The sequence below is a fragment of the Camelus bactrianus genome, chromosome 9, assembly GCF_048773025.1.
Source record: "Camelus bactrianus isolate YW-2024 breed Bactrian camel chromosome 9, ASM4877302v1, whole genome shotgun sequence".
Taxonomy (NCBI): Eukaryota; Metazoa; Chordata; class Mammalia; order Artiodactyla; family Camelidae; genus Camelus; species Camelus bactrianus.
The window spans coordinates 71015491-71043222 of record NC_133547.1 but is presented as its reverse complement, the minus strand read 5'-3'; the positions used below and the strand labels follow the sequence as shown (position 1 = coordinate 71043222).

Below are 27732 nucleotides of genomic sequence, written 5' to 3'. Positions count from 1 at the left end.
GTTTCAGGTTCTAGTTCCGTAAGGATCCAACATTAAAAAACCCCAACCAAAGACACCAAACCAAACCAGCGATTGAGATCTCTCCTAGTTCTGTTTTGTACATATTTCTGGAGCGCAAGCTGCGTAACAGGATAGATCAGGCACTGTCCTCATCCCTGATGGGGAAGTCACACAGATAAAGTACTAGACAAATATACAAAGCAGTATAAAGGAGGCGTTTACTCTGTTGTGGGAGGTGGTTATCAGGGAAGGCTTTACAGTGGAGGTGACATCTGAGGTTTTAAAGGATGAATAGGAGTTCTCCAGGTAGACAAGAGGAAGATGGAAAGGCTATTTAAAAATCTAGAGGTGTAAAAAAAAAAAAATCTAGAGGTGTAAAAAGGCACCAGGTCCCCGAGGAACCACTAATAGTTGAGTATCTCTCACATTGCTGAAGAATAAAGCATATTTTGGAGATAGGAAAGGAATTTCAGGGACAATGAGGAGAGAATTAGAATAGCAAGAGATGTGGGTAAACAGACAGGCAGAGTCTTGTCTGTACTGTTGAAGGTATGTAGATATTATCTTAGAAAGGTTGGAAGATTTTAAGAAATTATGGGTTATTTTTTTCTGATTGCAGAAGTATCAAATGCCCATTGAAGAAAAGTTGGCAGATGAAGAGAAGTATAAAGGAGAAAATTGAATTACCTCAAATCCAGGGTTAATTAAATCACGTTGACGTGTTGTCTCTTAGAGGAGTTTTAGGCAGGAGAGTGAGGTGATCAGACTTGAGTTTTAGAAAAGGCTCTGGCAGCTGGTGACTATCATGTGGCTGGAAAGATACTGGGCATGGGGTGACCAGCCAGGAGGCTGCTGCAGTGAAAGGTGATGGATGGGTGGGGACCCTGTGTGGGGATGCTGCAGCCATGGGATGGTGGGAGTTTGTAGGGCATTTAAAGGTGGAATTCTCAGGACCAGATGGATGGGATATGAGGTAGAAGAGAGGAGGGGAACGTGACTCCTAGAGAGATTCTGAGTGCCTCCATCCATAAGCTGGTGGAGAAGACAGGGGCTGGGAGCTGGGAGACCTGGGTTCTCACTTCAACTCTGTCACCTCCAACCTCTGAGACCTCAGAGCCACAGTTTCTTGACCCCCAAAATGGAAAGATGATTACATTCGTGCTTTCCTCACAGGCTTGTCAAAATGGTGCACGGGTCAGAGGAGACGAACATCCTTGATGGGTGTAGTTCCAGGCTTTTCTCCTGAAACCTCTGCTCAATCCTTTCCTTGATCTTCTGCCTCCAACCATCAGCCTCCAAAAGTCCAGGCAGATCCACCACCCCACTAGTCTTCCCTTTCCCTTCTCTCTGCATCCTCCACAGACGACATCTGTCATACTGGCCGCTCTGATGGAGATGCTCTAAACAACCCCATGCACCACCATTAATTCATTTGCCTAACATAATTGATGCTCTAGTGTGTTCCAGATGTTAGGAATATAGCAGTGTGTAGGACAGCCAAGGTCCCTGCCTTCATGGAGCTTATATGCCACCCAAGAGGAGACATACAATAAACACATAGATAAATCTGGATTAGTGATGTAATGAAAGGAATAAAATAGGGTGATAGGGTGATGTGAGAGAGAGCAAGGGTATACTTTCAATTTGAGCGGTCAGAAAAGGACCACTGAGCTGAGACCTGAACAACTTAGGCAGCAGAAACAGCAAGTGTAAAGGTCCTGGGGTGGGTTTGAGCTTGGAATGTTTAAAGAACAGAAAGGTCAGTGTACCTACCTATCTTTCTTACTTCAGTGCTGTCACTTGTATTAAGCCCTCTTGGATCACCACCCCACCCCTTACTTGCTAATTCAGCCACACTCAATTTCCACACCCCTGTGGTCACAACTAATCCTGACCACAACCGGTTGTGATGGACTCTTTACACACTGGACTGAGAGCTCCTTGAAGGCAAGGACTACCTCCATAGCTCCACTAGCCAGCACTGATCAGGCATATAGCAGGTGATCAGCCTCTGCTTGATGAATGAATAAATTAACCAATAGGTAAATGAATGAATGAATACCAGGTCCAAATGACTCTTTCCTTTACCTGTTTCACTGTCTCTTCTCAAATTCCCTGGTCGAACTGTAGCTGCACCCTCCCCACACACAGCACTCCCCATCCCCTCAGCTTGCTTGACTTTTACCCCATAGTACAGATCACATTCTGATATACCACATAATAATGTATTTGTTATGTTTCTTGTTTTTCCCTGAGTCCCCCTGATTGTAAATGCCATCACATCAGGGATTTTTGAGTCAGTTGCCCACTAATGTATCCCAAAACCTAGAACAGTGCTTGGCACATAATAGGCACATGTAAGAACACTTGAACAAAGTGGGGCATGAATGAATAAATAAGCGAATGAGTAGCAATTTTAAGCCTCATACAACAGGGGTCACAACCTCAAATGCCTTGCGACTTGCCCGTAACAAACATATGCCGGAATAAGTGCTGGGTTGCGACCTTTTAATTTGAGCCAGCTCACCAAAACCCACCGATGGTTCGCCAGTCATCAGTTTGCCGTCCTAAGCACTGAACAGAACATTCCCATTTTGTTGACGGAGAAACTTTGGCCAGGCAGTTTAAGTGGCCTGCTGCGGATGATAGAGCTGGTACTGAACTGTCATTGCTCTCCCCGGTCCCTTCCCGGTCCCCTCTCAAACGCGACTGAGGTCCCAGTTCTGAGAGTCTCGTTCTCTTCCTGTGGTGGGAGGTCAGAGCCTGGTGTCCCCGGGAGCTGAGTCTGGTGTCCCAGTGCGTGCTGGAAAGGGAATGGGCGCCCAGGTCCCTCGAGTCGCGGGGAGCGGGGCTCCCACTGTCCCCTGATCCCGCGCCGCGCCCCCGCCCCTGCCCATCCCCGGCCGCGCTGTCAGTCTCCATTAGCGCTAACAGGCTCCAGACCAAGCGGGCTCGGCGCTGGGTTAATGCAATCGGCGCGTTACCTGGGGCGCAGGCTACATTACCAGCCCAGCCTCCGCCCGGCGAGGTCAGAACCAGCCAGCCCGCGCCCCGCCGGCCGCCCCGCGCTTTCTGCGCTCCTTCCGCCGCGCCCGAGCGCCACGCGGCGGAGTCCAGCCCCAGCCCGCGCCCCACAGCCTGGGGAGGCGAGGCGGGTCCGGGGCAGGAAGGCAGGGCGCACGGCACCCGGGATCCCGTCGCCGCCGGACACGTGAGTGCGTCCTGCGCGCGGGACCGGGCTAGCTGTGCAGGGAGACCCAGGCTGAGATGTGCAAAGCTAGGGTGCCAGCGAGTTTGAAATGCAGGGGTGTAAGTGTCCGGGGAGACTCCTGGGACTGCTGGAGGTGGCGCAGACCCGAGCTGAGGGTAGGGGTAGCCTGCTGCCCTGGGCCAGGTCACCGCCTCGTGAAACCTCGGCCTCGGCGTGTCCAAACCCCTCCGTTTGGGGCGAGCGGGAGCGGGCTAATGAGGGAAGAGTTGCAGGGTCCCAAGCAGGGTCCCCAGCGCGGCCGGGGCTGTCTCCACCTAAGTTCTGTCCCAGTCTGGCGCGCCACTACCTCTGCCTCCAAATTTTTCCAACAGACGTGCGCCCTTTTCTGGGAACTCTGCGTCTGCTCAGAGCGCGCCGACCACAGCGTCCCGGCGCTCCTGGGAGGTCTCAGGAGGCGCAGGCAGGGCAGAAAGGCCCAGTGACCACATCTTTTTCTTTGATTCCAGCAGACTCGGCGTGCTCCCAGTACAGCTGACGTCCCTCGCCAGCCGCACCCATGCTTCTGGCGCGGATGAACCCGCAGGTGCAGCCGGAGAACAGCGGGGCGGGCCCGGGGTCAGAGCAGCCCCCGCGAAAGCGCAAAGCTGCGGAAGTCTTGGTGGTGAAAGAGCGCAACGGCGTCCAGTGCCTCCTGGCGTCCCGCGACGGCGATGAGCAGCCCCGGGAGACCTGGGGCAAGAAAATCGACTTCCTGCTGTCGGTGGTCGGCTTCGCGGTAGACCTGGCCAACGTGTGGCGCTTCCCCTATCTCTGCTACAAGAACGGCGGCGGTGAGCCCCATGATGGGCTGCGGGTTTGGACTTGGGAGGCTAGCGGTCCGCAGTGGTGGCCGGGAGAGGAGCTGGGATATACATCGGAGAAGAGGAGGCAGAAGGGCAAGTCTGGGGCACAGGAAGGGATAGGACAGGGCTCACGGATGAAGGATTGGAGTCCCCTGTGGAAGAGGGAAATCGAGGCATGACCTTGTACAGAATCCAGGGCACCAGGTTGGGTGAAGAACCCTGACCTTTTGATGGTCCCCAGGAAAGGAGGTGTATATCTGGAGAGCTCTTGAAGGGGCGCCAGAAGTGTATGAGATGTGACAGTCAGGCACACGGTGACTCTAACCCCAGCACTCCGATAGAGGACTTGAGTTCCCTGAAGACACTTGGGAGGCCCTGCGCTTTGAGGGACAGACACCCTGGAACAGAGACACGCAAAGAGAAGCCGGTGGTAGAGAGAACTCCATTCTCAAGTTCGTGGTTGTTTGGCCGGAGGGGCCAGGGCGCACAGCCTAGGTGGGATTGGGTCAGAGGTACCCTAGCTGGCTGGGTCCTTGAGGCAGGAGGCCTGGTTGATTGGGATGAAACCTCTGCCTCCTGGGGTCCTGGCCCCAGGACCCTAGTCCACCCTGGAGGAGACTCCAGTGCAAGAGCCAGCCTCTCTCCTGCCTCCCTCTGCTGGGTGACCCGAATCCCACCTGCCCTGGAATGAGAGCCTAGAGATCAACTACAGCCCCGTCGGGGCAGAGTCCTGGGCAAAGCAGCTCAGGGGGCAAGATACTGGGTCCTAAGCCCTAACTCCTTCCTGAGAGCTTTTGCCCAAACTACCCCTTTTTGCTGGGATGAGCTCAGGAGTACCCTGTAAGGAACTCAGGGAAAATGACCTAGAAGAAGAAGTTGGCAAAGGGGGCCCCCACTCTGGAAACCTTTCTCTATCCATGGGGCCATCTGCCTGGCAGGGCTCTGGCTCAGGACTCCAGGGCGTCAGAGGGAGGCAGGATGAGGGTTTGGGGCTGGGTAAAGGGAAAGCTCATGGCCTAGTCCCTTAGTGTCTGGACCCACCTATTTGCTTCGGTATGTACTCTGGACATTTGCTTTGGGTGAGGCATGGGAAACAGACAATCCAGAGGGGAAACTTTTCCTTGTTTGGCTGCTGCCCCTTCTTAAAGGTCCTGGTCAGGTTTAAGGCTCCTGGCCCTTTGGATCCAAGGAGAGAAGAAATGCAGATGTTCTGTCCTTTTAGCAGACAAAGAGATGAGGAATGAAAGACAGATTGAGAGAACCTAGAACACTCCATCTAACATGTCCTCCATGACTGTCCAAGGTTATGTGTCCCTAGACAGCAGAAGGGGCTATCATTAATCAGCAATATTTATTGGGTTCTTCTCTGCATGAGGCACAGTGCTGGGCTCTGCAGGGGTCACTTAGATGTATTAACCACCACTTCTGCCTGTCAGGAGCTTTAGTCACCTAAGGGCTTCGTTGTCACGCTGCTACACTGTCATTTCTGTTGTTATAAGTGTTTGTCGAAACTAAAAGCACCCCAGATGGCCAGCTGGACACATCAGCTAGATGGATATTCCAGGGCTTTCACTGACACTGTGTGCTCACTTGGTCATCACCACCAACTGAGAGTGCCTGCTGTATACAAGGTGACCTGTCCCAGGCACCCAGGGCACAAAACACAGCAGATTTGTCACATGTTCCAGTGTTGAGGCGAAGCTGGTCAGAAGCTCCCTCTCCTAGGCTTGCTAGCCCTGCACATCACCCATCCCGAGTCATTTGGTAATTTGTCTCTTTGTGGGTCTGTCGTCCAAACAGACTGGGGCACACTGAGAGTAGGGACTGCGGTTTTATCATCTCTGGATGTCTAATGCCCAAGATAAGGCCTAGATCCTGGGAATGTGATAGAAGTTCTCCTTACAAACATCTATTGAATGAATAAATTAATGAAATGGTCCAAACCTTCAGAGACCTAATGCCTATCCAGGCAGAGCAGGAACAAAGTGAGGCAGCATGTGCTGGTGGTGGGTGGGGTTGGCACCTAGAGATGGGGAGCTGTGGCTGTGGAGTCCTGGGTTCCAGATTCTGGCTCTGTGACATTGGGCATCTCTCAGTTTCCTCATCTGTCAAGTGGAAATAGTGGTGTTCAACTCCGAGCGCTGCTGTGAGGACTAAATGCGATCATACCCATGGAGGGTCTGGCATGAAGTCCAGCCTTAGTAAAGGTAGCAGCTGCTTCTTATGCCACATCTTTAGGAAGATGTGGGGAATGGATGGGAGAAGTGTCACGTGCTCTAAAGGCCTGAGGAGGGGCTGCTTGAGAAGGACTCAGAGGAGAGATGGGTTGTGGTTGGCGCTCAGCTCCTTGGGATGGGTGGGGCACGAGCAAACCTGGGGTAGGGAGGAGGTATTCTAGCTGAGAACGTAGGTGGGAGCATCTGAGAAACCGGGAGTGCAGGCTGGCTGAAGGGCAAGCTGGGAGAGGTAAGGGTGGAAAGGCAAGTTGGGACCAGGCTATGGAGACCTTGCTTAGCTGGCTACGGGTAGGGAAGTTATACCAGTGAATTTCTGTTTCTGGCTGAGATGTTCATGATTGGCACAGTGGAGCAGTACAGCCCTGCATCTCAGAGTCCGAGGCAGCTCCTATTCCAACTTTCTTCTCAGGCCTCCAGGGGATGCTCGGCTGGCCCCTTCCGGTCTTTGTCTCTGCTGAGACCTCCTGGCTGCTCCCTGTGGATCAAGCCTCATCCAGCAACTATAAAGCTAGCCCCAGAGATGGGCAAGCAGGTTGGCAGGTGGATAGCCTGTAATTGGAGAAGCAGCCAAAAGACCCGAGTTCAAATCCCATCTCTGTCACTCTCTCTGAGCTCAAATTCCCTGCTACAGCTGGAGGTGAGCTTGGATGACCCCCAAGATCCGTCCCTCTCAGTGCCCTGGCTCAGCACTGCACCCAAGCCAGGACTTACACGCCCTGTTATTTGATAGCCTGTGTGCTCTTCTGGTGCCAGTATTAACATGGTAACCTCCAAGTCCAGCTGTTCACACTGGCCCAGATTGGAGGAGGTTTTGAAATGATAGAGGTGCCAATCATTTAGGCCCCCGGCTAATATTTTCTGAATGAATTCCTGGGAAAGATCAGCCTGTCTGAACATTTTCCCATAAGCCAGCTGCTGGGATGCACGGATGCAGGTGGCTTCTGGTGGGGAGAACCACTCTTGGAAATTCCAAGGCTTTGTTCAGAACCTTCTCAAACAGGGAGGTAGTGTCGGGCAGTAGGGGTCTTTCCGGTGTCCCTAGATTGTCCCTCTGCTCCTGTCGTCTTGGACCTGGCCTGTGCTGGTCTCTGGGGAGGAATGGACAGATGGATTGGGTCCCCGTGTCTGCCTCCCTGCCAGGGAAGAGGCCACTGTGAATTATCCTTTGTAAATGATGGCTTCTGTTTGAGATGTGTCCGGCTGATCAGAGAGGCATGGCCTTTAGGTTCAGACAGAACTGAGTTTGAATCTGAGTCTGACATTTCCCAGAAATGTGGCCTTGGACAAGTCACTCGTCCTCCCAGGGGCTTTAGCTTCCTTGTGCAGAAAAGGAAGCATCTTCCTGTAGGGCGACACGACATTAGAGATAATAAAAGCAAAGCACTCACAACAGTGCCTGGCACATAGTGTGGGCTCAATAAATGAAGTTGTTACTGTTATGTTTATTGTTCAGTGGCTTTGAACTGCTAGACACAGGCTAGAACCAAGAGTAGGACAGGGTCCTGATTCTGGTGGGAGCAGAACTGACTCTAAGAGGAGGTTGTTAAGGGGATCTAAGGCTGGAAAGTAGTCAGGCTTGGGTCTTGGGTTTCGGACAGCCTAACCTTATCCCACTTTAGTTTCCCCACCTGGAAGATGGGGGTTAACCTTCCTGTATGGGGTCCCATGAGATCTGTGGTTCTGGGTCCCAAATGGGGTTCCCTTCCTTCAGCAAGTAGCTCAGGGTCTCAGGTGCCCACAGGCCTCTGGGAATCCTCTTGGCCAAAATATTAGGGGTTCTTGAGGCCAGATACGAGGTGGCGGCTGGTAGAAAGGGCAGGAGTTGGCAAACTCAGAGCCCTCACATTGGGCCTGGCTGCAGGGGGCCGTCTGGACCCTGAGCTTGCTGTTCAGGTCAGATGCAGAGGAGCCAGCCAGCTGGTTTAGCCTTCCAGCTAGCAAGTTTGCAGGAGAGAGGCGTTCATCAGGGGCTGGAGCTGAGACCGTGATCTGGAGTTACCAGCATGATTTGGCCCATTGCTCTGAGCTGGCCAAAAAGATCTTGAGGGGCTGTGCCCATCAAGATGGGATTTCATAAGGATAAATGTTACATCCTGCCCTGCGGTCCCAAACCCAACTGCCTAGCCTGTGTGCCTAAGTAAGGATTAGGCCACAGCACAAGTGGAGAAAGGCCCCGGGGCTTTCATTAGCTACATCCTCTGTGAGTCACTGCCAGGATCCATTTATTTAGCAAAAAAAAAAGTTTATTAATGCCCATCATATGCCAGGAACACAGAGAGGAGCACAAGGCAATCCTTGCCTTTAGGGAACTCATAGTCCATTGTGGATAGCCTACAAGTTATGTTAGATTCTATTATTGGAGGTATTATATCTCAAATCAAGGAGGTGAAGTTCCATTCTGATCTTTGTGGGTAATATTTCCTTCTATAATATAGTTCTTACCATCCCAAACACCCCAAAATTTGTTCCTCTTAAATTGGCCAGGATGGAGGAGATGGGAACCCAGAACCTTCAAGAAACTTCATGAGGAAGAATCCAGTCAGATCCTGCAAAGCCGACAGCGGAGGGAGAGTTGTCCCAGGAGGAAGGGTAGCCTCAACTCTGATTTCCCCAAATCCCACCCCCACTGACCTCCTTAGAGGAGCCGGGTTTAATCTACCAGGGGAGTGGGCGTGTTTCCTTCCTGGCTGGGACTGACACAGTCTCAGAGGAGACCCAGAGTTCAGCTAGGAAGACCCAAAATGAAGAGGAGGGAGCAACCCCTTGTGGGGCAAAAAAAAAAAAGCCAGTTCTCATCATTTTGTGTAGAATCCCATCTTGGAACAGCAGGAACTTACACAGGGGCTTGTATAGATGGTCTTGGCTGGTCTCAGTAACGTGCCTGGGAAGAGGTGCAAGGCTTCTTTGGGCGAAGGTTCCAGGGACCCCGAGGCTAGTGGGCAGAGCCCCATTGTGGTCACTGAGGGCTCCAAGGACAAGCTTGATCTTAGGGTGGAGAGACACCAGTTGACACCATGTGGCTCAGCTCCCCTCCCCAAGGCAGAGGGTCTCTCTGTGTTGACAGACTTGAATGGTCTGAGCTTGGGTTCTTTTAGAAACAGGTGTGTTTCTTTACAGAAATGGCCACAGGCCAATGACAAAGACTCAGAGGGGGACCCTACACCTGGCTCCCAATGCTCTGGAAAAGTCTGCTTTGTTTTGTTCTCCATGCTACGAAGGACAGAAAGAAGGCAGTAGGTGGAGGCCACAGGGGGAGGGATTCAGGGAAGGGGAGGAAAAGGCCCTGGCCAGACAGAGAGGTTGGGCGGCCGGCTTGAGCAAACCCTCAGTGACCATGAAGTCCTTGAGATTGGTCCTGAACTGGGGTGAGGTGGCCAGGACTATATGCCCCAGACTCCATCGGTCATTGGATGCCAGCTGCCCTGGGAAGGGGCTGTGGCCTTGGGCGAGGCCGCTGTCTTTGGCAGGGACAGTTCCCAAAGGGCTCAGTGGGGGCTGAGTGGTCCCCATGGCAGGGGAGCAGGTCCTTCCTTCTTGAAGGGGAATCCGGAGCCCTGTTTGCTCATGGGGCTGCCTGTGGCCTACGGGAATCCTTGCCCCCGCACTTGCTCATGGTCAGCGGTCATGTTTGGACACGAGGAGGAGTAGCCAGCCTCACTTGGGACGGGGACATGAGTTGCCCAAGAGACTGCCCCAGAGTCCTGTCCCTCTAGCCTCTGTGCTGCGCTCCGCCAAGGACCCGGCCACCCTCCACCACATGGGCGCACATCCTGTGCTCATGGTTCCCAGTTTACGGAGGCAGGTCCCAGCTGCCCTTGTGTGTGGTGGCAGGACGTGATTCCCATTTACAGAGCACCAAGTGCCACAGACTTCACCTCCATTCTCTCTAATTACCACAGCAAACAGTGATGCAGGTATGATCCCCTTTTATGAAGGGGATGCAGGGGAACAAAGGCTCAGAGAAGGCACATTGGCTCAAGGTCACATAGTCAGAAGTAGCAGGGCTGGGGGAGCCAGGATTGTCTTAGATCCAGGCAAGAGGCAAGAGAAAAAACTATTTTTGTACACACTCTACACTCTTCTGACCCCGAAAGTGTAGGAGTTTTCCCAACACTGACCAATTCTCCAACTTTTGGGACACCAGCTGGGTGTCCTAACAATCAATTCTGATACTGTCTACCTGGAGTTGGTGCAGACCCCACAGATTAAGGGCTCAGTCTCCCAGGAACTCTCCCACTTCAGAGGCCAGTCACGTGTCAAGATGTCACCTATGCTTCTGACCAACCAGCTATAATCAGGGGTTCCCATGAAGCTGTCTTCAGATTTGATTATTTCCTGTGACAGCTCACAGAACTCAGGGAAACATTTACATTTCCCAGTTTGTTATAAAGGGTATCATAAAGGATGCAGATAAACGGCCGGGGGAAGAAGTAAATCAGGTGAGATGTGGAAGGGTCCTGAGTATAGAAGCCTCTGTTCCCATGGAGATGGGGGGTCTCACCGGGTCATCAAAATCCAGAAGCTCTCCAAACACCATGTATTAGGGATTTTTATGAAGTCTCCTCTCATAGGCATGATGAGTATTAACTCAATCTCCAGTCCCTCCTCCCTCCCTGGGGGTTTAATCATGGCTTGATCTTTCTGGTGACCCATGCAGAAGCCCACAAAGAGTGGCTTCATTAGAACAAAGACACTCCTTGCCTAGAAAATTCCCAGCACCTGCACAGCCAGAGCATTCCCGAGCCAGGATTCTGGGCTGGTGGCCCCAGAGGTTCTCAGTTCTGAGGTTCTGGGTGAGGCTGGTTGCAGCTAGCACACGCCATGCATGGAGATGAGGCGGGGCAGGGGGGATGTGGCAGTTACGGGCTTTACAGGGCAGTACCTTCTAGGAAGTTTGCAACCAGCCTCAGTTTCCCAGAAGCTGCTACAGGGCTGTTTCTACCAGAGGCTTCCTCAGCTGACCTCAGGCATCCCCGAAATCACCTTCTGACTCTTTAGATTTGCCCTGGCTTCCTCCAGATCTTTGTGCAAGAGGGCCTGGGCCAGCTCACTGGTCGATGTCCTCTGTTAGAATAAGGCACTGGCCACTGGGCAGCTTTCTGCTTTTCATTCATACTCAGCCATTCCATCATTCTTGAGTGCTCTCAGTCTGTTTCCTCTTGCAGTTTTGCCTGGCCCACATCAGACACCCTTGGAAGAGTCTTGGGTTTGTGCAGATACGTCATCTTTCCTCTCCTCCCCTCCCTGGGACTCCCAGCCGGCACAAAATTGAATCTCAAACTGGGCAATTTACCTACCTGCTGGCACTACCACCCAGAGGTTGAGAGTTGAGAAAACTGGCCAACGTGAGATGTCTGGGTAACTAGCTGGTGTCGCTCTTTCCTCTGGTTGTAGAAAAAAAAATCTTGTTACCAGCAGCACACCACAGTGCCAAGATCTGAGCCATGACCCCTGGCTTCTCCCTTCCCCATTGTCCCTTGGGCCACTGACTTCAGTCTTCAGGCCCATTAAACATTTTAATACGCCCATCTATTTCCCTTACTCTCTGACTCCGGGCCCCCAAGGGCAGTAGCAGGTGGCCACAAGGCAGAGTGGGGCTCAGATGGATCCAGATGTGACGCCCCAGGGGGGAAGGTATAGCTCAGTGGTAGAATACATGTTTAGCATGCATGAGGTCCGGGGTTCAACCCCCAGTACCTCCATTAAATTAAAAAAAAAAATTACCTCCTCTCCATCACCAAAGGATTAAAAAAAACCAAAAAAACAAAAAACAAAACAAAACAAAAAACAAAGAACAGATGTGAAGCCGTGCTGCATACTTACCAGTTTGGACAAGCAACTCAGCCTTTCTAAGCCTCAGTTTCCTCATCTTTTAAATGAGGTGGGTAGTAGTTATCTCTTGGGGATAGTTTTAAAGGAATAATTATGCAAAAGCTTAGCGTGTGGCTTAGCATATAACGGATGCTCAATAAAGGGTACTTGTTACTTTTACCAACTCCACCGTCACCACCACCACCACTGTGGCCTCCATCAGCATCACCAGCATTGCTATCAGCAATGTGGACAAATGTGGGTTCTGGTCCCAGACTAGCCCTCTCTGGGTGGGGAAAGAAAAGGGTGGAGATTGAAAGCAAGAAATGAGGAAAGGAAAAGGGAGGTTGCCATGTGGTCATTTCAAAGAAGCCCAGCCTGGAACAGGGGCTGGAGGGTTGGACCAGCCCATGACCAACAGACCAGGTGGCTCAGCTGGCCCCAGATTCCTGGTTTCAGAACACCCTCTCTCAAGACTATTCAGACTCATCCTTCATCTAGGCTGCGATATTCTGGAATCTGCAGAATATGTTGGGAATGGCTTGGAGCTCTGGAGCCAGACAGACCTGGGCCCAAATGCCAGATCTATCACTTACTAGTTGGTGAGATTGGACAAGTCACTTAATTTCTCCAAGCTTCAGTTTCTTCCTCTGAAAAATGGGCACAGTAGTTGCTACCTCAGATGGTTTCTGTGTAGGGCAAATGGGATCACAGATGTCCAGAGCTGTGCTTGATACATAGGAGGTACTCATTTTCTGGTGTTTTCTTCTCTACCACCCACCCTGCTGGTCCATCTGCAACAGCTGCCTGGGTCTCAGAGCCCTGAGGCCAAAGCTTCTTGCTTTGTCCTTAAAAGCCCTGGGCTTCCTGACAGTCTGAGTAGCTGGGTGAGTTTAACCCTGAATGCATGTGAATTTACCACAGTTCTCTGCTAGCCTGGGGCCTTAGTTTCCACAGCTGTAAAATGGAGGTAGTAGTAATCTTTGCATTTTAGGGTTGTTGTGAGGATGGAATGAGACATTGCTTGGAAAGTACCTGGAACATGGTAGGGAATGTTATATGCCTAATGTTACCATCGTTAAATATTTCCTGGTTTCTATACTTCGCTATCATGGGCAGGTCAGAGGGTGTTTGGTTTCCAAGGTTACGGCAACTCAGCCAAAGGCCAGTGGCGGGAGGGGAGCTGGCATTTTACTTTGGTCATGCTTGCAGCCTGGGCTGATGTGGCTTGTATCCCCGTGAGTCACCTCACAGCGTCAGAGCCTGCTAAGCTCACCCCAGGCTACTGGGCATACCGAGCCCTGTCTCGGAAACTCAGATGTGTCAAATTCTGCCAGAATTCTCCCAAGGATATTGCTGCCCATTGCCAAGGGCTCCCTCTAGCTTCTGCACTATTCCAGGTGGGCAGCTTCCCTGATCAGAGACTTGAGCCTCTGGCCTCTTTGCTCCAGTGATTATTTACCTTCAGCCTCGACTCTGTGAGAGTGAGCCTGATGGGTTAGAAGACCTGAATGTGATTCCTGCTTCTGTCACTTAGCAGCAGTGCAAACAAAACCAGTTTGACTCCCTTCTCTGCCTTCGGTTTCCGCCAGAGGGAGATAATGACCCTCTCTGGTTATGCCTGTGAGCTGTTGTGGGACTAAGGACAATCCAGCGAGGCCATGTCTGGGAAAGCCTGAGGTGACTTTAAACTGATACAGATACGAACAAAATTAAAACTCAATCATATGTAACCTTGGGCACTGTCTCTCCCTTTTTGGTCGCAATTTCCTTATAAAAGGAAGGGTTTGGGGTGACTGACATTCCCCAGAGGGATGATTCATGAAAGAAAAGGTGCTGAGTTGAAATCAATTTGGTAAAGACTGTATTTGGGATCCTCATGATGCTTCACAGTGTGTGCTTGTGTGTGAAGGCTTGGGAGAATCCTGCAAGAAACAAGCCTATTTAGTTTTGATGAACCCAGATTTTACTAACTTGAGCACAGAACCTTGTTACTATGATTATGACTATGACTACTGCTGTAACTTTTATTAGTATGGTTATAGTTAATGTATATTAATTGCTCTGTGTCACTCTATTTACTTACCACAAAACATCCGTTGAGAAATGGCTGGGTGAGCAGATAAATGAGGAACCTTGCAGCTCTGGCCAGGATCTATCTACACACTCTGAGGCGCAGGTCCAGGCTGGGCAGGGTCTAGGGTCTCACGCTGTGCCTCTGTGTCCTCCAGGCGCCTTCCTGATCCCATACACTCTCTTCCTCATCATTGCTGGGATGCCCCTGTTCTACATGGAGCTGGCTCTGGGCCAGTACAACCGGGAAGGGGCGGCCACTGTGTGGAAGATCTGCCCATTCTTCAAAGGTAAAGAAGGAGTCTGGGGGAGTCAAGGGTGGTTCTCAAAGACTTCCATGTGCCCCCTGGAGAATCTGCTCCAGAGGTGGGATCTGTGGGAGACCAACTCTCTTGTGGGATTTACAGGTGCTGTCAAGGTCAAGTGTGTTTACCATTCAAAGTTGTATGGAGAGCATCTGGTATGTCAGGAACAGTGTTAGCCTAGAAAGTCTGGAAATCTGAATTCCAGTCTGGGCTCTACAGCTGAATGACCAGAGGGAGTCTGTTTTCCTGAATGGGAAATACTCACAGAAGTGTCAAAAGTACCTGGCACACATACCACCATTCTCCCCTCTTGCTTCCATGGCAGACATGACAAATTGATCATACATCTTTTAACCTCAGCCAGATGACTGCCTCACAATCCTTAATATGACAGGCATAACTAATTGATTACGGCCAGGAGATTAGATGAAGCCAACTTGGATTTGAAACTTAGAACACATCTGGAGAAAGTGGCCACAGCAACTGTCATTTCTTGGTCCCTCTGCAGCTGTGAGAAGGGCATGGAGTAGAAATTAGTGTCTCTTAAGTGCTGGTTAGAGAACTGGGCCCCAATAGCCATGAGGTCCAGTGTGACTTCTATGAGCCTCTTAGCTGGCACATGTCTCCTAAGTACTTCCTGTGTACTCAGTCCTTAGTAGATACAGGCTAGTACAAGAGGCTAATAAGACGTGTGTATTAGTTAGGATTTATTTGTCTAATTTTCCAGAAATACCACTCAAGCTGGCTTTAATATAAATGAGAATTTTTGTTGGCTTGTATTATAGTAAAATCCAGGAATTTCTTTGGCTTCAGTTACAACTTGATTCAAGTGCTTGAATAATGTTATTCGGAATCTCTCTCTACTTCAAGTCTCTTTTCTTCTGTGTTAACATTTGTCTCAGCCACATTCTCCTCAAGTGCTAGCAGAGATGGCCATCACCAACAACAAGAATTAAAATTTCCAAGTTTAATAATGAGAAAAACAAAAGCACCTTATATATCTTTATAGCTTATTAAAAGTCACAGAGAAGACTCCCATTGGCTTGACTTGAGTCATATGCCCGACTATCAGCCAATCACTGTGGCTGTGGGAAAGGAGAACTCTGATTGGTCAGACCTCAGTCACGTGCCTACATCTAGATCAAGGAAGGATTAGCCTCACCCAAACCTCACATGCTAAGAATTGCTTAAGGCTACTTCCTTTAGTAAAGCTGTGTAGGCAAAAAACCAAATATGTCTATTGTAGTCAAAAGCTATAAAACTAGCTCTAAAGGGGCTTCTGATGCATTCAGGAAGGTGAGCTTGGCACATGAAGCAAGACCCAAAGAACACACCTCTGATCAGGGGTTGCTTATCTGGGTCCTTCAGAAGCAGGTCCTGAGACAAGGATTTCAGTGTAAGGAGTTATTTTGGGAGGTGATCCCAGGAAGCATCAGTAGGAAATAGGGAAGGGGAGGCAGCCAATAAGCCAGTTCCACCATGGACGAAGGGCTTAATCCCACTGGGAGAGAATGTTATCATATCTCAGTGTTATCCTACCCAAGGGGCGGGGCAGCTGGGATGTTTATACTCCAACACCTGACCCGGCTGCTCCCTGGACTTTAGGGTCCCGGCACTTCTGCCCTGCCTGATGAGTGGGCAGAAGGGGCTCCAGTGGCAAGAGGGAGCCCTCAGGCAAAGGGGTGGTGGGTGCCTAAGGGAAATAGATGAGGCTATGACAATCTGCTGCAGAAAAAGAGAGTTGTGGGGATGGGGTAGTGCAGCAGTTGGAGCCAGCTGCCCATGAGAGGTGGCTCTGGGGTGGGCCTGGGGAAGCCCCTACCTGACCCCCTCTGCCTCCCCGCCCAGGAGTTGGCTACGCTGTGATCCTCATCGCCCTGTATGTTGGCTTCTACTACAATGTCATCATCGCCTGGTCACTCTACTACCTCTTCTCCTCCTTCACCCTCAACCTGCCCTGGACGGACTGTGGCCACGCCTGGAACAGCCCCAACTGCACCGACCCCAAGCTCCTCAACAGCTCCGTGCTGGGCAACCACACCAAGTACTCCAAGTACAAGTTCACACCGGCAGCAGAGTTTTATGAGTAAGTCATCGACCTCTCGTCCCATTCATACAAGCACACAGAGACCCATGCTGGGCAGGACCTGAACCAAACGCTAAGGAAAACCACAAGAGAAGAGAGGGACATGCTGGTCGTTGTGTGTAATGTGTACTGAGCCACCACCGCAGGCCTGACCCTGGCTAGGAGCTGAGGGTACAGCCGTGGACAAGCTGGAGGAGCTTGTGTTCTGGCACAGAGTGGGGGTGGGGAGGCAATACACTAGCAGAAAAGTAAGGAAGCAAGAAGATTTTACAGAGTGAACATGCCCTTTGGGGAAGAAAACACATTTTAGGAAGTGTAAGTGCTCTTAAGGAACTAAAACCAGGCATGTGGTACACAGTGATTGTGGAGGGAAAAGGAGCTTTAGCTCAGGTAGTCAAGGAGGGCTTCTATGAGGAGGCGTCACAAGAACTGATGAAATCGGCCACGGGAACATCTAGGGGCCCAGGTGGCAGGTGATGGAACTGCAGCTTGAACCCAAGTCAGTCTGATCCTCAAGCTGTCATCTGGTCCACCCTGTGCTGCTGTCTCTCCGGGGCTTCCATGGGTGTAAGTAGCTAGAGTTTGTGAGTACAAATTAGAAAGTGGATGCAGCCCGGCTATTACAGCTCAGAGAAATTATCTGGACTATGGGTGCCTGAGAGGCACTGACTGGTGGTAGAAGATAGAATATCTTTAAAAAAAAAAAAAAAACATTTTTATGTTGCGATCATTTTAGACGTAGAAAAAGGTTGCAGACGTAGTCCAGAGAGCCCTGAAGACCCTTCTCCCAGCTTCCCCTAATGTTGACACTTTATGCACCCACAGTGCTAGGACTGAAACCAGAAAATTAACATTGTTATGCTGTTAACCCACCTGCTAAAGACTTGTTTTAAATTCACCAGTTTTCCCACTAATGTCCTATGCTGGTCCAGGATCCGGCCTAGAGTCCCCATGTGGCATTTAGTTGTCACATCTCCTGAGTCTCCTCCAGTCTGTGAGAGTTCTTCGGTCTTTCCTTGAGTGTCACGCCCTTGACACTTTTTTGAAGCGCACCGGCCAGTTATTCTGTAAACTAGCCCTCGGTGTGGATTGGTCATTGTTTTCTCCAGGTTAGACTGAGGTTAGATATTTTTGGCAAGAGTAACTTGGAGGTGATGTTGTGTCCTCTCTCGGTGCGTCATATCAGGGGGTACCTGATGCCAGGCTCCTATTGCTAGGAATGTTGACCTTAATCACTCAGCTAAAGTGCTATCTGTCAGCTTCCTCCCATGCAGAGGTGGCGTTATTCTCTTCATAATTAGTGAGTGTCTTCTGGGGAGTTACTTTGAGGTTATGTAAATATCTTGTTTCTCATCATACTTTGCCCACAATTCTTAGCATCCTTCAATGATTCTTGCAAACAAGGATTATTACTATAGTGTTGGTCTAAGTGTGATTTCTCGTCCCATCATTCCCCCAAAATGAAGGGAAAATTTGTCCCTTTCCTCCTATTTATTCATCTGTTCATTTACTCACTTATTCATTGATATCAGTATGGGCTCATGGGTATTTATTTTCTTCTGTGGTTTTTAACTCATAACCATCACTATTTATTTTGCTCCCTTGAATCCTCTCAGTCTCTACTCCATCCTTTTATGTCCTTCAGGTTGCTGATAGTCAACTTATTTCCAGCAACCTAATTTCAAGTGTTTGTATGGTGGTCTCTTCAGAACGTAGCATCTTTTGTGTGTGTGTGTGGGGGGGGGGTTGTGTATGTCATTATTTATTTTTTTAATGGTAGTACTGGGCATTGAACCCAGGACCTCATGCATACTAGGCAAGCCCCCTACCACTGAGCTATACCCTCCCCTTCCAAGATGTAGCATCTCTTGTCTTTAGCCCTCAGGTGGGGGTGGTTGCATTTTAGCAATCCCTACACAAGTGTCAGCAGATAAGCAGAAAGTCCCTGTTACAAGCTGTGGGGCAGGACAGGTAAATCCCACTTGAACCACACTCTCACGGTCCGCATGGTCTAGAGGAGTGGTTGGAAAACTTTCCAGTGAAAGATTAGATAGGAAAATATTTGGGGCCTTGTGGGCTGCATATGTCTCTTGCAGACTCTTTGTTTAATTTTACCCTGTAAAAAGATAAAAAAAATATCCTCAGCTCACAGGCCATAACTAAACGGGCCACAGCCAGATCTGGCCTGGGGGCCTTGGTCTGCTGACTCCTGGTCTAGGGCAGCACTGCCCAGGGAAACTCTCCACAACGATAGGAACATTCTATACCTGCACAGCCTAGTGTGTGGTTATTGAGCAGCTGAAATATGGCTAATGTGACTGAGAAGTTGAATTTTTAGTTTTATTTAATTTTCATTAATTTATATTTAAATAGACACATGTGGCCAGTGGCTACCATACTGGATGGTGCAGGTCTAGAGGATAAAAAGACAGACTCACCAACAACAAAACTTTAGGGCCAGTCTTCTTTGGTTCTGTGTATCCCCTAAACCCTGGGAATGAGTCCTGAGTCCTGATTACTCAAAGAATGAGGTTCCTTGGGTCCATTGCCACCCTACCATCTCAGTGCAGCGGGACCACGGAGATTTGGTATGATTAAATGTGGCCTCTGGAAAGTCTGTTGCCTCCCCCTGGGGCTCAGGGACTCAGGGTTCTCAGGACCCAGGAAGTACCCTCAGTGAGCCACGGCAGGGGAATTTGCTAAGGGTCTTGGACCTGCCTGTCCACCTGCTTCCATCTGTGTATCCCGTGGACTTCCAGCAGGCACGCGCACAGTGACGTAGATTTGGGAATTTGGGAGGCAGAGAGAGGGTCTACAGTTGTCATGGAATTAGAAATCCCTCTACTGTCCCCAAAGGATCTGAAAGATTGTTGTTACTTAAAGCAAGCTTCTGTTTAAGGAACAGCACCACCACTGTCTTCCTCACTGTCACATCAGCAGCTGATCACTTCCCTACCACGTGGGCCTGGCTTTCTGCTAACTTCTCTGTGTGTGGTATTTCAGTGTAACCTCACACCAACCCAATGAGGCTTCTGTAAGTCTTACCTTCATCGCATACGTGACGAGGCTGCAAATATTAGCTCCATTTTGTAGATGCGACAGAAAATCCCTGGCCCATGGCTGCACGGCTAGGACCGAACAGAGCCAAGATTTGGACCCTGGCAGTTTACACCTGCAGGACTCTGAGAGGGAGCGCACCTTGCCCTTTGCCCCCTGAGAGCTTTCCTCACCCTGGCCCCTGCCTTGCCAGGCAGTGAAACTCCAGAGCCTGCAGTCTTAACCTCTGTGTTATATTGGATTCTAACCATTATAAATGGTTATAACTATTCCGAAATACAGTCATAGTCACAACTGACATTTATCCAGCTTAGCGTATGTCCCAGCCGTGCATTTGGAAGTGGCATTTGAAGTGAGTTTGAACCCAAAAAATCTGGTTCCAAAGTCTAAGCTCTTAGCCCACTGATTCTAAACAATTGGCTGCTCATCGGAACCTCTCAGAGAGCTTTAAAACACACTGATGCCTGGACCCTGTGCCCAGAGATTCTGATTTCATTGGTCTGGGTGCAGCCAGGGGAATTTTTTTTTTTAACTCTGATGGTTCAAGTATTCAGCCAAAGTTGAAAAGTTCTGTCTTAGCCTCTGTACCCCCCTGTCTCAGGCAGAATGAAATTCTTCCGCGGGTCGGGCTGGCATCCCTACAGTACTCTGTCATGGAAAATCTAGGGCTTCCTTTGTTCTTCTCCTGGGGAACCTGGCCTCAGAAAATCCCAGAACTGTTGAGGAGCTTGCGACGGAGGTTTTAGGCCTCCCTAGTTTATGAGTGTGGTTTGGACCGGGAGATGGTGAAGGAGAGTGCAGAGCAGGGTGCTGCTGATACGTACAATTGGTTCCATGCTTTCTCCCTTATCGTCTCATGATAAAGGGAAAAACACAATTTTTCTTTTTGCCCTTGGCAACCCTTTTCCTCATAAATTAAAATGGAAAGTGATAGCCTCGTCTCTAGTCTAGTTATTATTTGATTCCTCCTCTGACGTCTTCATGGCCAGCGGGTCTGCCCCAGCAGGAGGGAGAAGTGAGCTGGGTTTTGAGACCCAGGTTGCTTTAATTACAGCCTTAAACTTCCTCCAGGCTTGGCTGTAAGCAGAGTATGGTGGAAGAAGATGACATTCTGATGTGTGGGGCTAAGGGAGCTTGGGGGACGTAATGGGGAGCACAATCCAGGGCTTATTTCAGCCGCTTCCTGCTCTACAGAGCTCCTCTCCCTTTCCCTCCCCCCTCCCCCGCCCCTCCTCCATCCTTTTAAGTATCCCACCCCCACCCCAAGCTTCATAGCTTCCACGAGCCATGTACCGAGCATCTCCTCATATCCAAGTCCCATTTAGTCTTCATGGTTCTTGGAGGTGGGAATGGCTCCTGTTACACAGATAAGAATGTAGTGGTTCAGGTTTTAGGCAAGGGCAGAGCTGGGATCTGAACCCAGACCGTCTGAGTCAAGGCTGTCAGCCCATCCACGGGCCTCTCCTCTGTCTTCTCCTCCATCCTGCAGGGTCTCCAGTGAGGTGTATACAGAACAGGAGTGCAGGAGTCTCTGCGGGTAGATGGGAGTCCTTCTTCTGCATTTCGTTCTCACCTGGAGGCGGCTTTTGTGTGCTTCTGTCTCTAAATCATAAGCCACCTCTGGATTTTTTTTAATGGCCCTTTTAGCTAAATGTTTCTGCTTTAAAACAGTTACCCCCTCACAGTCTGAGGACCCAGCGAATAGGACTCCCAGTGCCAACCCTGAGGAGGTTAGGTCATTGTTTTTGCTTTTCTCAGAGCCTGCTGGCCAATTCTCTTGCCACCTTGTATTCATTTAAGCTGATGGATTGACCATATCATATCATTCAATGTAACAAAACTGATTCTCCCAAGGCTTCAGGCCTGAAGCCAAGCAGCCGGTGGCTAAAAGAGCCATGATGCTCTGTACCTTTATCTGTAAAAAGGTACCCTGGGTGAACACGCACCGGGAGATGGAAAACTTCTACCCCCTGCCCGTTCCTGGGGGGAACGAGCACGCTCACTCTACCCCAGCACTAACCCTCTGGGCTTAAACGTCAAGCGAGATCGGAGCCCGTTTGGCTCGTAGACTTCAGAAAGCCTGGGCCGCGTACTTCGCAATGATTCATTTTCATTAAACTGCTGGAAAACTACAGTAAACCCAAGTTACTCGTACTCACCCCCAAGGCTTGTGCCTGCTGGCGGGGAGGAGGCTGGGCTGGCATTCCTTTCCTCAGGAATTGGCTCTGGAGGCTGACTTTTTCACTGATGAAATATCTAGACAACCAGTGCAACCCTGACAGTGGACTTCACACACACGTGGGGGTGCCTGGGCCCATCAGGAGGCATCTCGGTCATCTGATTGGACATTAGAGTCATTTTAGCAAGTTTCAGGGCAAGCATAGTTGGTTCAGTGCCTTTTTTTTTCATGATTCTAACAGTCAAATTGGCCAAATGGTTACTGATTAAATACTTGGTCCATAAAACAGTGGGAAGAAGCAGGACTAATTTAAGAGTCAGATGGGCCAAGTACCTGGTTCTGGTTCTGTCTTTTTAGATGTGCTGCCCTCTCTTCTTTCCTTCCCCTCCTTTCCCCTCCTCTCCCGGCTGCTGCTCCCTCTCCCTACCCTCCTCTTTATACTTTTCTCCCCCCTCCCCTTCTTCCTTCCCTCCTCCTCTTTCTCCTCCTTCTTTCTCTCTCTCTGACTCTCTCTGTCTCTCTCCTCCCCTCCTCCTTCTCAGCACAGGAGAGGGGCACCATTTTTGAATTAAGATTAGCAGGGAGGAATATGAAAATGAATATATGTATGTATTTGCATGATTGGGACATTGTGCTGTACACCAGAAACTGACACATTGTAACTGATTGTACTTCTATTGAAAAAAAAAAAAAAGATAAGCAGGGAGAGAAGTTTGCCAGACAGACAAATTGGGCCAGGAAGTGTGTTCTAGGCAGAAAGGAATAGACGTGTCCAATCCCAGAGCAATGAGAGCTTCCTGTAGCTGGGGAGTGACAAGTGGCTGGCCATCGCCAGGAGCCAAAGGCAGGGTGCCCTTGGCACAGGACAGTTGTGAAAGGCCTCAGATTCTTAAAGGCTTACGTTTTCATCCTCCAGACCAGGGTTTCACAACCTCGACACTTGAGACAGTTTGGGCTGGATAACTCTGGGCTACAGGGGGAGGGCCATCCAGTACATTTTGGATGTATAGCCCCATCCCAGGTCTCTGCCCGCTAGATACCAGTGGTACCCCCTGCTCTCCAGACGTGACAGCCAAAGATGTCTCCAGGTGTCGCCAAATGTGTGGGCAAGGCAGGGGCAAAACTGCCTCCTCCATGAGAACCACTGTTTCAGGTGATAAGGAGCCTCCGAGGATTTGGGAGCAAGAGAGTGACAAGGTTAAAACAAAATTTCAGCAGCACAGACTGGATTTAAGAGGGAAACTGGAGGCAGAAAGACTGTGATAGTGGGGAGAAATCTTTCCTCTGTTTATTTACCACCATCTCCCCCAGACGAGGCATGCAGGTGGCACTCGAGAGATTTTTGTTACATTGAACATTTCTGTTATGGTTTAAAAAGCAGCCTTGGGTGGGGGCATCTCCCCCGGTGAGTTGCTGGTCCAGGGCCGGGTGGTGCCAAGCACAAGCCCAAATGATCAGGCCAGAGGCAGGAGCAGCCCGGGGCCCTTCTCCATCTATGTGCACTTCTGGGGACTGGCCTGTGGTCCAAGCCTTGGTCATCCTCCCTGACGACACCATCTTCCCCCGTCCCTTCCCCTCTCTTCTGGGCAGGCGAGGCGTCCTGCATCTGCATGAGAGCAGTGGAATTCACGACATCGGCCTGCCCCAGTGGCAGCTCTTGCTCTGTCTGATTGTGGTGGTCATCGTCCTGTATTTTAGCCTCTGGAAAGGAGTGAAGACATCAGGAAAGGTAACATCTTGGTTTCTCTTCTGGTTGGGAAGTTGGCCTCAAAAAAAAAAAAAATTCTTTTTTCTACCTATAACCAGGTAGTTGGTGAAAAGAAAAGATGGGTTGGAGTATAAAGCCTGGGTTTGCAGCCCAGCCCTGCCACCGGCTGGCTGGAGACCTTGGACAAATCTCCTCCAAACAAGACAGATTCAGTTGCTTATGGTTTTGTGTGTGTTACAGACAGGCAGGCCACCCAGTGTCGTTTCCTGAGTCCCTATCCAGAGACATATATGTGCCCCCTTCTAAATAAAGGCTAATGGTCCCAAACTATACACATTATTACATATCTTGCTTTTTTAAACTTAACATTACCTTAAAGATAATTTTACATCAGGTAGTCAGGCTGCACTTTAATTGAGATACAAACTGGATTTTCCAATTGTCATTAAATCAATTTAGGGGGCAGCCACAATTTTTTTTTAAATGAAATAGTCTAAATAGTAACGGATTACACTGCACAGAGCAAAGGAAGAGCTGCCTTGTGGAATTTGTGTTTCATTTGCAGCGATCCATATGTCTCAGTATATCAGGTTTTCCTTACCATGAGTTGTCATGGCCAAAAAAAGCATGAGATGCTGCATTAGTGGAAGAAGGAAGCGCTTCAGACTGAGAGCGTCAGCAGAGACCGTGGTGGAGGCAGCATTCGGGCTGGGTTTCTAAGGACAGGGACAGGTAGTGATGGGGCAGAGGGGAGGGGTTTTCAGTGGAAAGATGCAAAGCCACAGAGGTGCGGAAGCCCCAGGCCAGCCTTGTCCAGCCTCTCCGCGCCTCTCCTGGGTATCCGGAGCAGGGCTCTCCTGGCCTCTGCAGGCAGCAGAACTGCAGAAGGTGAATGTGTTTTATGACTGCTCCCAGCCGGCGTGTGGGGCCGCCACAGGCTTCTAATATTGCATCCCCAAATTAAGTTTCCCATAGCCATTGCCAAAAGGGGTGCAGCCTGCGCCACCCAGTATAGCACTTGGGGGAGCAGCGCTTGAGTTTTCTGCAGAGACTGATGCTGAAGAGGAGTGGAGCTGTGCATGCTCCGTTTCTTTGAGGAAAGGCACCTTTGGGGGAGGACTCATCCCCTCCCCCACCCCCCGAAGAATGTAATAAGGGGCAGGACAGGAGTGTTGCTCCCTGAGATAGAAACACGCCAACCACTGAAGTCCTGCCCACATTTTGCCTAAGTCCTCCAGTGTTCTGGCAGCTGAGCAGGCGAGGGGCCCTGTTGCCCATGGGGCAGGGCCTTCTAGAATAGGCAACTCCACTCAGGACATGGCTGTGCCCTGTCTTTAATTGTTTTTATGCACTGGCTCATGAGAAAACCGAGAATGTTGCATATTTCTCCCCAGACTCCATCTGGAACGGGACACAGAGCTTTTCTTAGCAGACTTCCACAGCCACAAAGCCGGCCTGAAATGAATTGCAAATATTCACTCTTCCTGTCTTGGCAAGTGAAGGCTCTGTGCTTGGGAGGATGAGTGACTCCACAGCTGGCAGCTGGGGGTGTGGGGGTGGGGTAGAGTCTGAATCAGGGAAAGGGGTTACGGCAGACCACACATTCTGGGACCTGGCCTGCTGACCACCTCAGGGGAGAGGGCGGAGGTCTGAGTCAGTCAGGAGTCAGTCAGCTCCCGGGAAGTTGGGCAAGCATGCACCCAGGGCTGCTCGCCAGCCTGGAGTCCTGCCTGCCTCCTCTGTCTCGTGAGTCCTTGGCTGAGCTGGCGCTTAGCAACTACGGGCCCATAACTGAGCACGTAAATGTGAATTGGAAGGCACTCCAAGGCCCTTACTCCAGCCTGCTTGTACAGATGGGGAAGCTGAGGCCAGGAGAGGGGCCGGGTTTCACAGCCGTCTTGGCAAGGTTCGGACTGGAATCTGGGTCTCAAGTATATACTAATGTAAGTGATTAGGAACATGGCTTTGTGGTCAGCCCACGTGGATGGAGTCCAGGATCTATCATTCCCTGCTGCGTGACCTCAGGATTAATGACGCTCCCTAAACTTCAGTGTCCTCACCAGCAGAGGGAGGGCAGTTAAAGATCATGACAGCCTCCCGGGCAGTTGGGAGGAGGGAGTCAGAGGTCCTCAGTGCAGAGCTAGCAGATGGAAATTGCTCAATAAATGGTCCTCATCTGTCTTTGTCCCCTGCATCAGCTCCACTTCCAGGGCTCTGTCCCTACCTCAGTGGTTTCCGAACTCTGCTGACTTCCTGAGGGGCTGGGAGGATGGTGAGGCCCAGGCTTCCACCTGCTCTGTCTACATATTGGACTAAACTTTCAGAAACCTTGGACTCCCCTATGCCTGGAGAGAAACCCAGACAACAGAACTGGCCAGGGTCGGCCACCATTCTGCCCACTTCACTGCCAGGCTGTTTGGGGGATGGGAAAAGACAGAGTACTTCTCGAATTCTGGCAGTGGTGTTGGGGTTGGGGAGAGAGAAAGACAGACCTATTCAAAGAAAACTTGAGTTCTAGATATTTCAATAGAAAGGTCATTTGGTTACTTTTGTGTTCAAGTCATAATTCTAGCCACGTCTTCCCACTGTGTCGATACAGGCTGGTCCTGGCTTGCTTTAGTGACTCAGTCAAGCCCAGGTACAGTGTACAGCATCATTTGCATGGGAGCAATGAATTTACTAAAATATTTACAGCTCAGTGTTTTCTTAACTAACTTCAGTGCATATCCCTCACCTCCGTACATCTTAGTACGTACATCTTAATTATTTGAGCAAATGTCCCTAAAACCCAATTCAGAGGATCACAAATTTTAAATCATTAGAAGCTAAATGAACACAGCTTTGTAGTGATGAAGTGTGGGCATTTATGATCTCTGTTAGAGTGAACCTTAGAGGTGACCCCGAGCAGTGCTTCTCAACCTTTAATGCACGTAAGAATCACATGGAGGGCTTGTTAAAACTCAGATTCCTGGGTCCTTCCTTGAGAATCTGATTCCTTGGAGGTGGGGTGAGAATTTGCATTTCTGACAAGCTCTTAGGTGATGCTGCTGCTGCTGGGCCATGGGCCTCACTTTGACCTTGGCAATTGCCTAATGCCTGGATTCCTAGCAAGATTTGTACACCTCCAGTGACTGAGACCTCACCACCTCTCTGGGAAGCTCATTCTCTCTTTAGAGCTCTGTTTGATGAGAAAGTTTTCCCTTTTATGGAGCCAAGATCTTCCTCATTGTGACTATCAGCCATTGGTTTGAGTTTGGCTCTAGAAACACACACACATTCTAACCCTTATCCATAGAAACACAAGGTGGATAAGAAGTCGAATTTGAGGTGATGGGAAGCAGTGGCCTCCCCTAGGGACTGAGGACACTTGCCCAAACGTTGGGCTGCTTATTGCTCTCTTCATCTGATGCTCAGAGACAGACCAAGTTTAGCTTCTTATGGCCAGAGATGCACTGCAAGTTGAAGTTTTGAGAGCAGAGCAGCCTGGGGTGGAGATGACAGTGCCCACGTGTCCCTTCTCTTTGCCCAGTGTGCATACTGGGTACATGTTAGCAGAAGCAAGCTGTTGGCCAAGGATCCAGGAGCCTCCCTTTCTGCAGAAGATTTTAGGCAGCTGAACTCCCTTCTGCCATGAGTTCTGAGAAATTTCAGCAGGACTCAGAAGGTTTAGCTTTGAACACGTGTGCACGGACAAAACAGAATCCCCTTTCCTGATGCTTGACTGCAGAGACAGCTCAGTCATGTCCTGATGTGTTCCCTGGGGAAATGGGCTCCACGCTGGAGCCTCAGACATGGCAGGTGAGGGCTGCCTCTGGACCCTGTGGCAGATTCCTTTGAGTCAGACCTGAGGATGCTGTTTTTTGATGGGTGGAGTGTGGTCTCACCAGGCCTGCTGGGCTGGGCAGTGGGCCTGCATCTGCTGATGTGAGTCGTAGGGGGCACAGCACTTAGGATCCAACACAAGGATAGTGAGGGCTCTTCCTTGTGCCTGTCACCAAGAAGCCAGACTCATTTGTCTCAGTTTGGGAGAATCAATCCAGGATTATGAGGCCACCCAGATGCAGTGGCTTCACTTTCTAAAGCATGTTTCCATCTTTTATTGTTTTTGGCAATTTGTCCTCCCTGTTCCTGTGCCCCTGAAAGAAAACAGAAGCCTAAAGCCTATACCTACAAAGACCCCCCCATAGAATAAGGGAGCAATGGCGTTCAAGCTGGATAACAAA

The 27732-nt window shown here is 50.2% G+C and overlaps 1 protein-coding gene across 4 annotated transcripts in view; it reads left to right on the top strand.

Moving 5' to 3' along the window:
- Positions 1 to 2449: 2449 nt before the first annotated feature.
- SLC6A2 (solute carrier family 6 member 2) overlaps positions 2450 to 27732 on the top strand; it is a 40573-nt gene continuing 15290 nt past the window's right edge. The window contains exons 1-5 of one of the 4 annotated variants that reach the window (XM_074370722.1): positions 2450 to 3211; positions 3718 to 4041; positions 14333 to 14464; positions 16328 to 16565; positions 23392 to 23530. In XM_074370722.1, coding sequence (XP_074226823.1) covers positions 3768 to 4041; positions 14333 to 14464; positions 16328 to 16565; positions 23392 to 23530 — 783 coding nt within the window. In that variant the 5' untranslated portion in view covers positions 2450 to 3211; positions 3718 to 3767. Of the gene's footprint in view, positions 3310 to 3717; positions 4042 to 14332; positions 14465 to 16327; positions 16566 to 23391; positions 23531 to 27732 lie in introns of all 4 variants that reach the window. The other 3 variants (XM_045523130.2, XM_074370721.1, XM_010963643.3) reach the window with 3 other exon arrangements.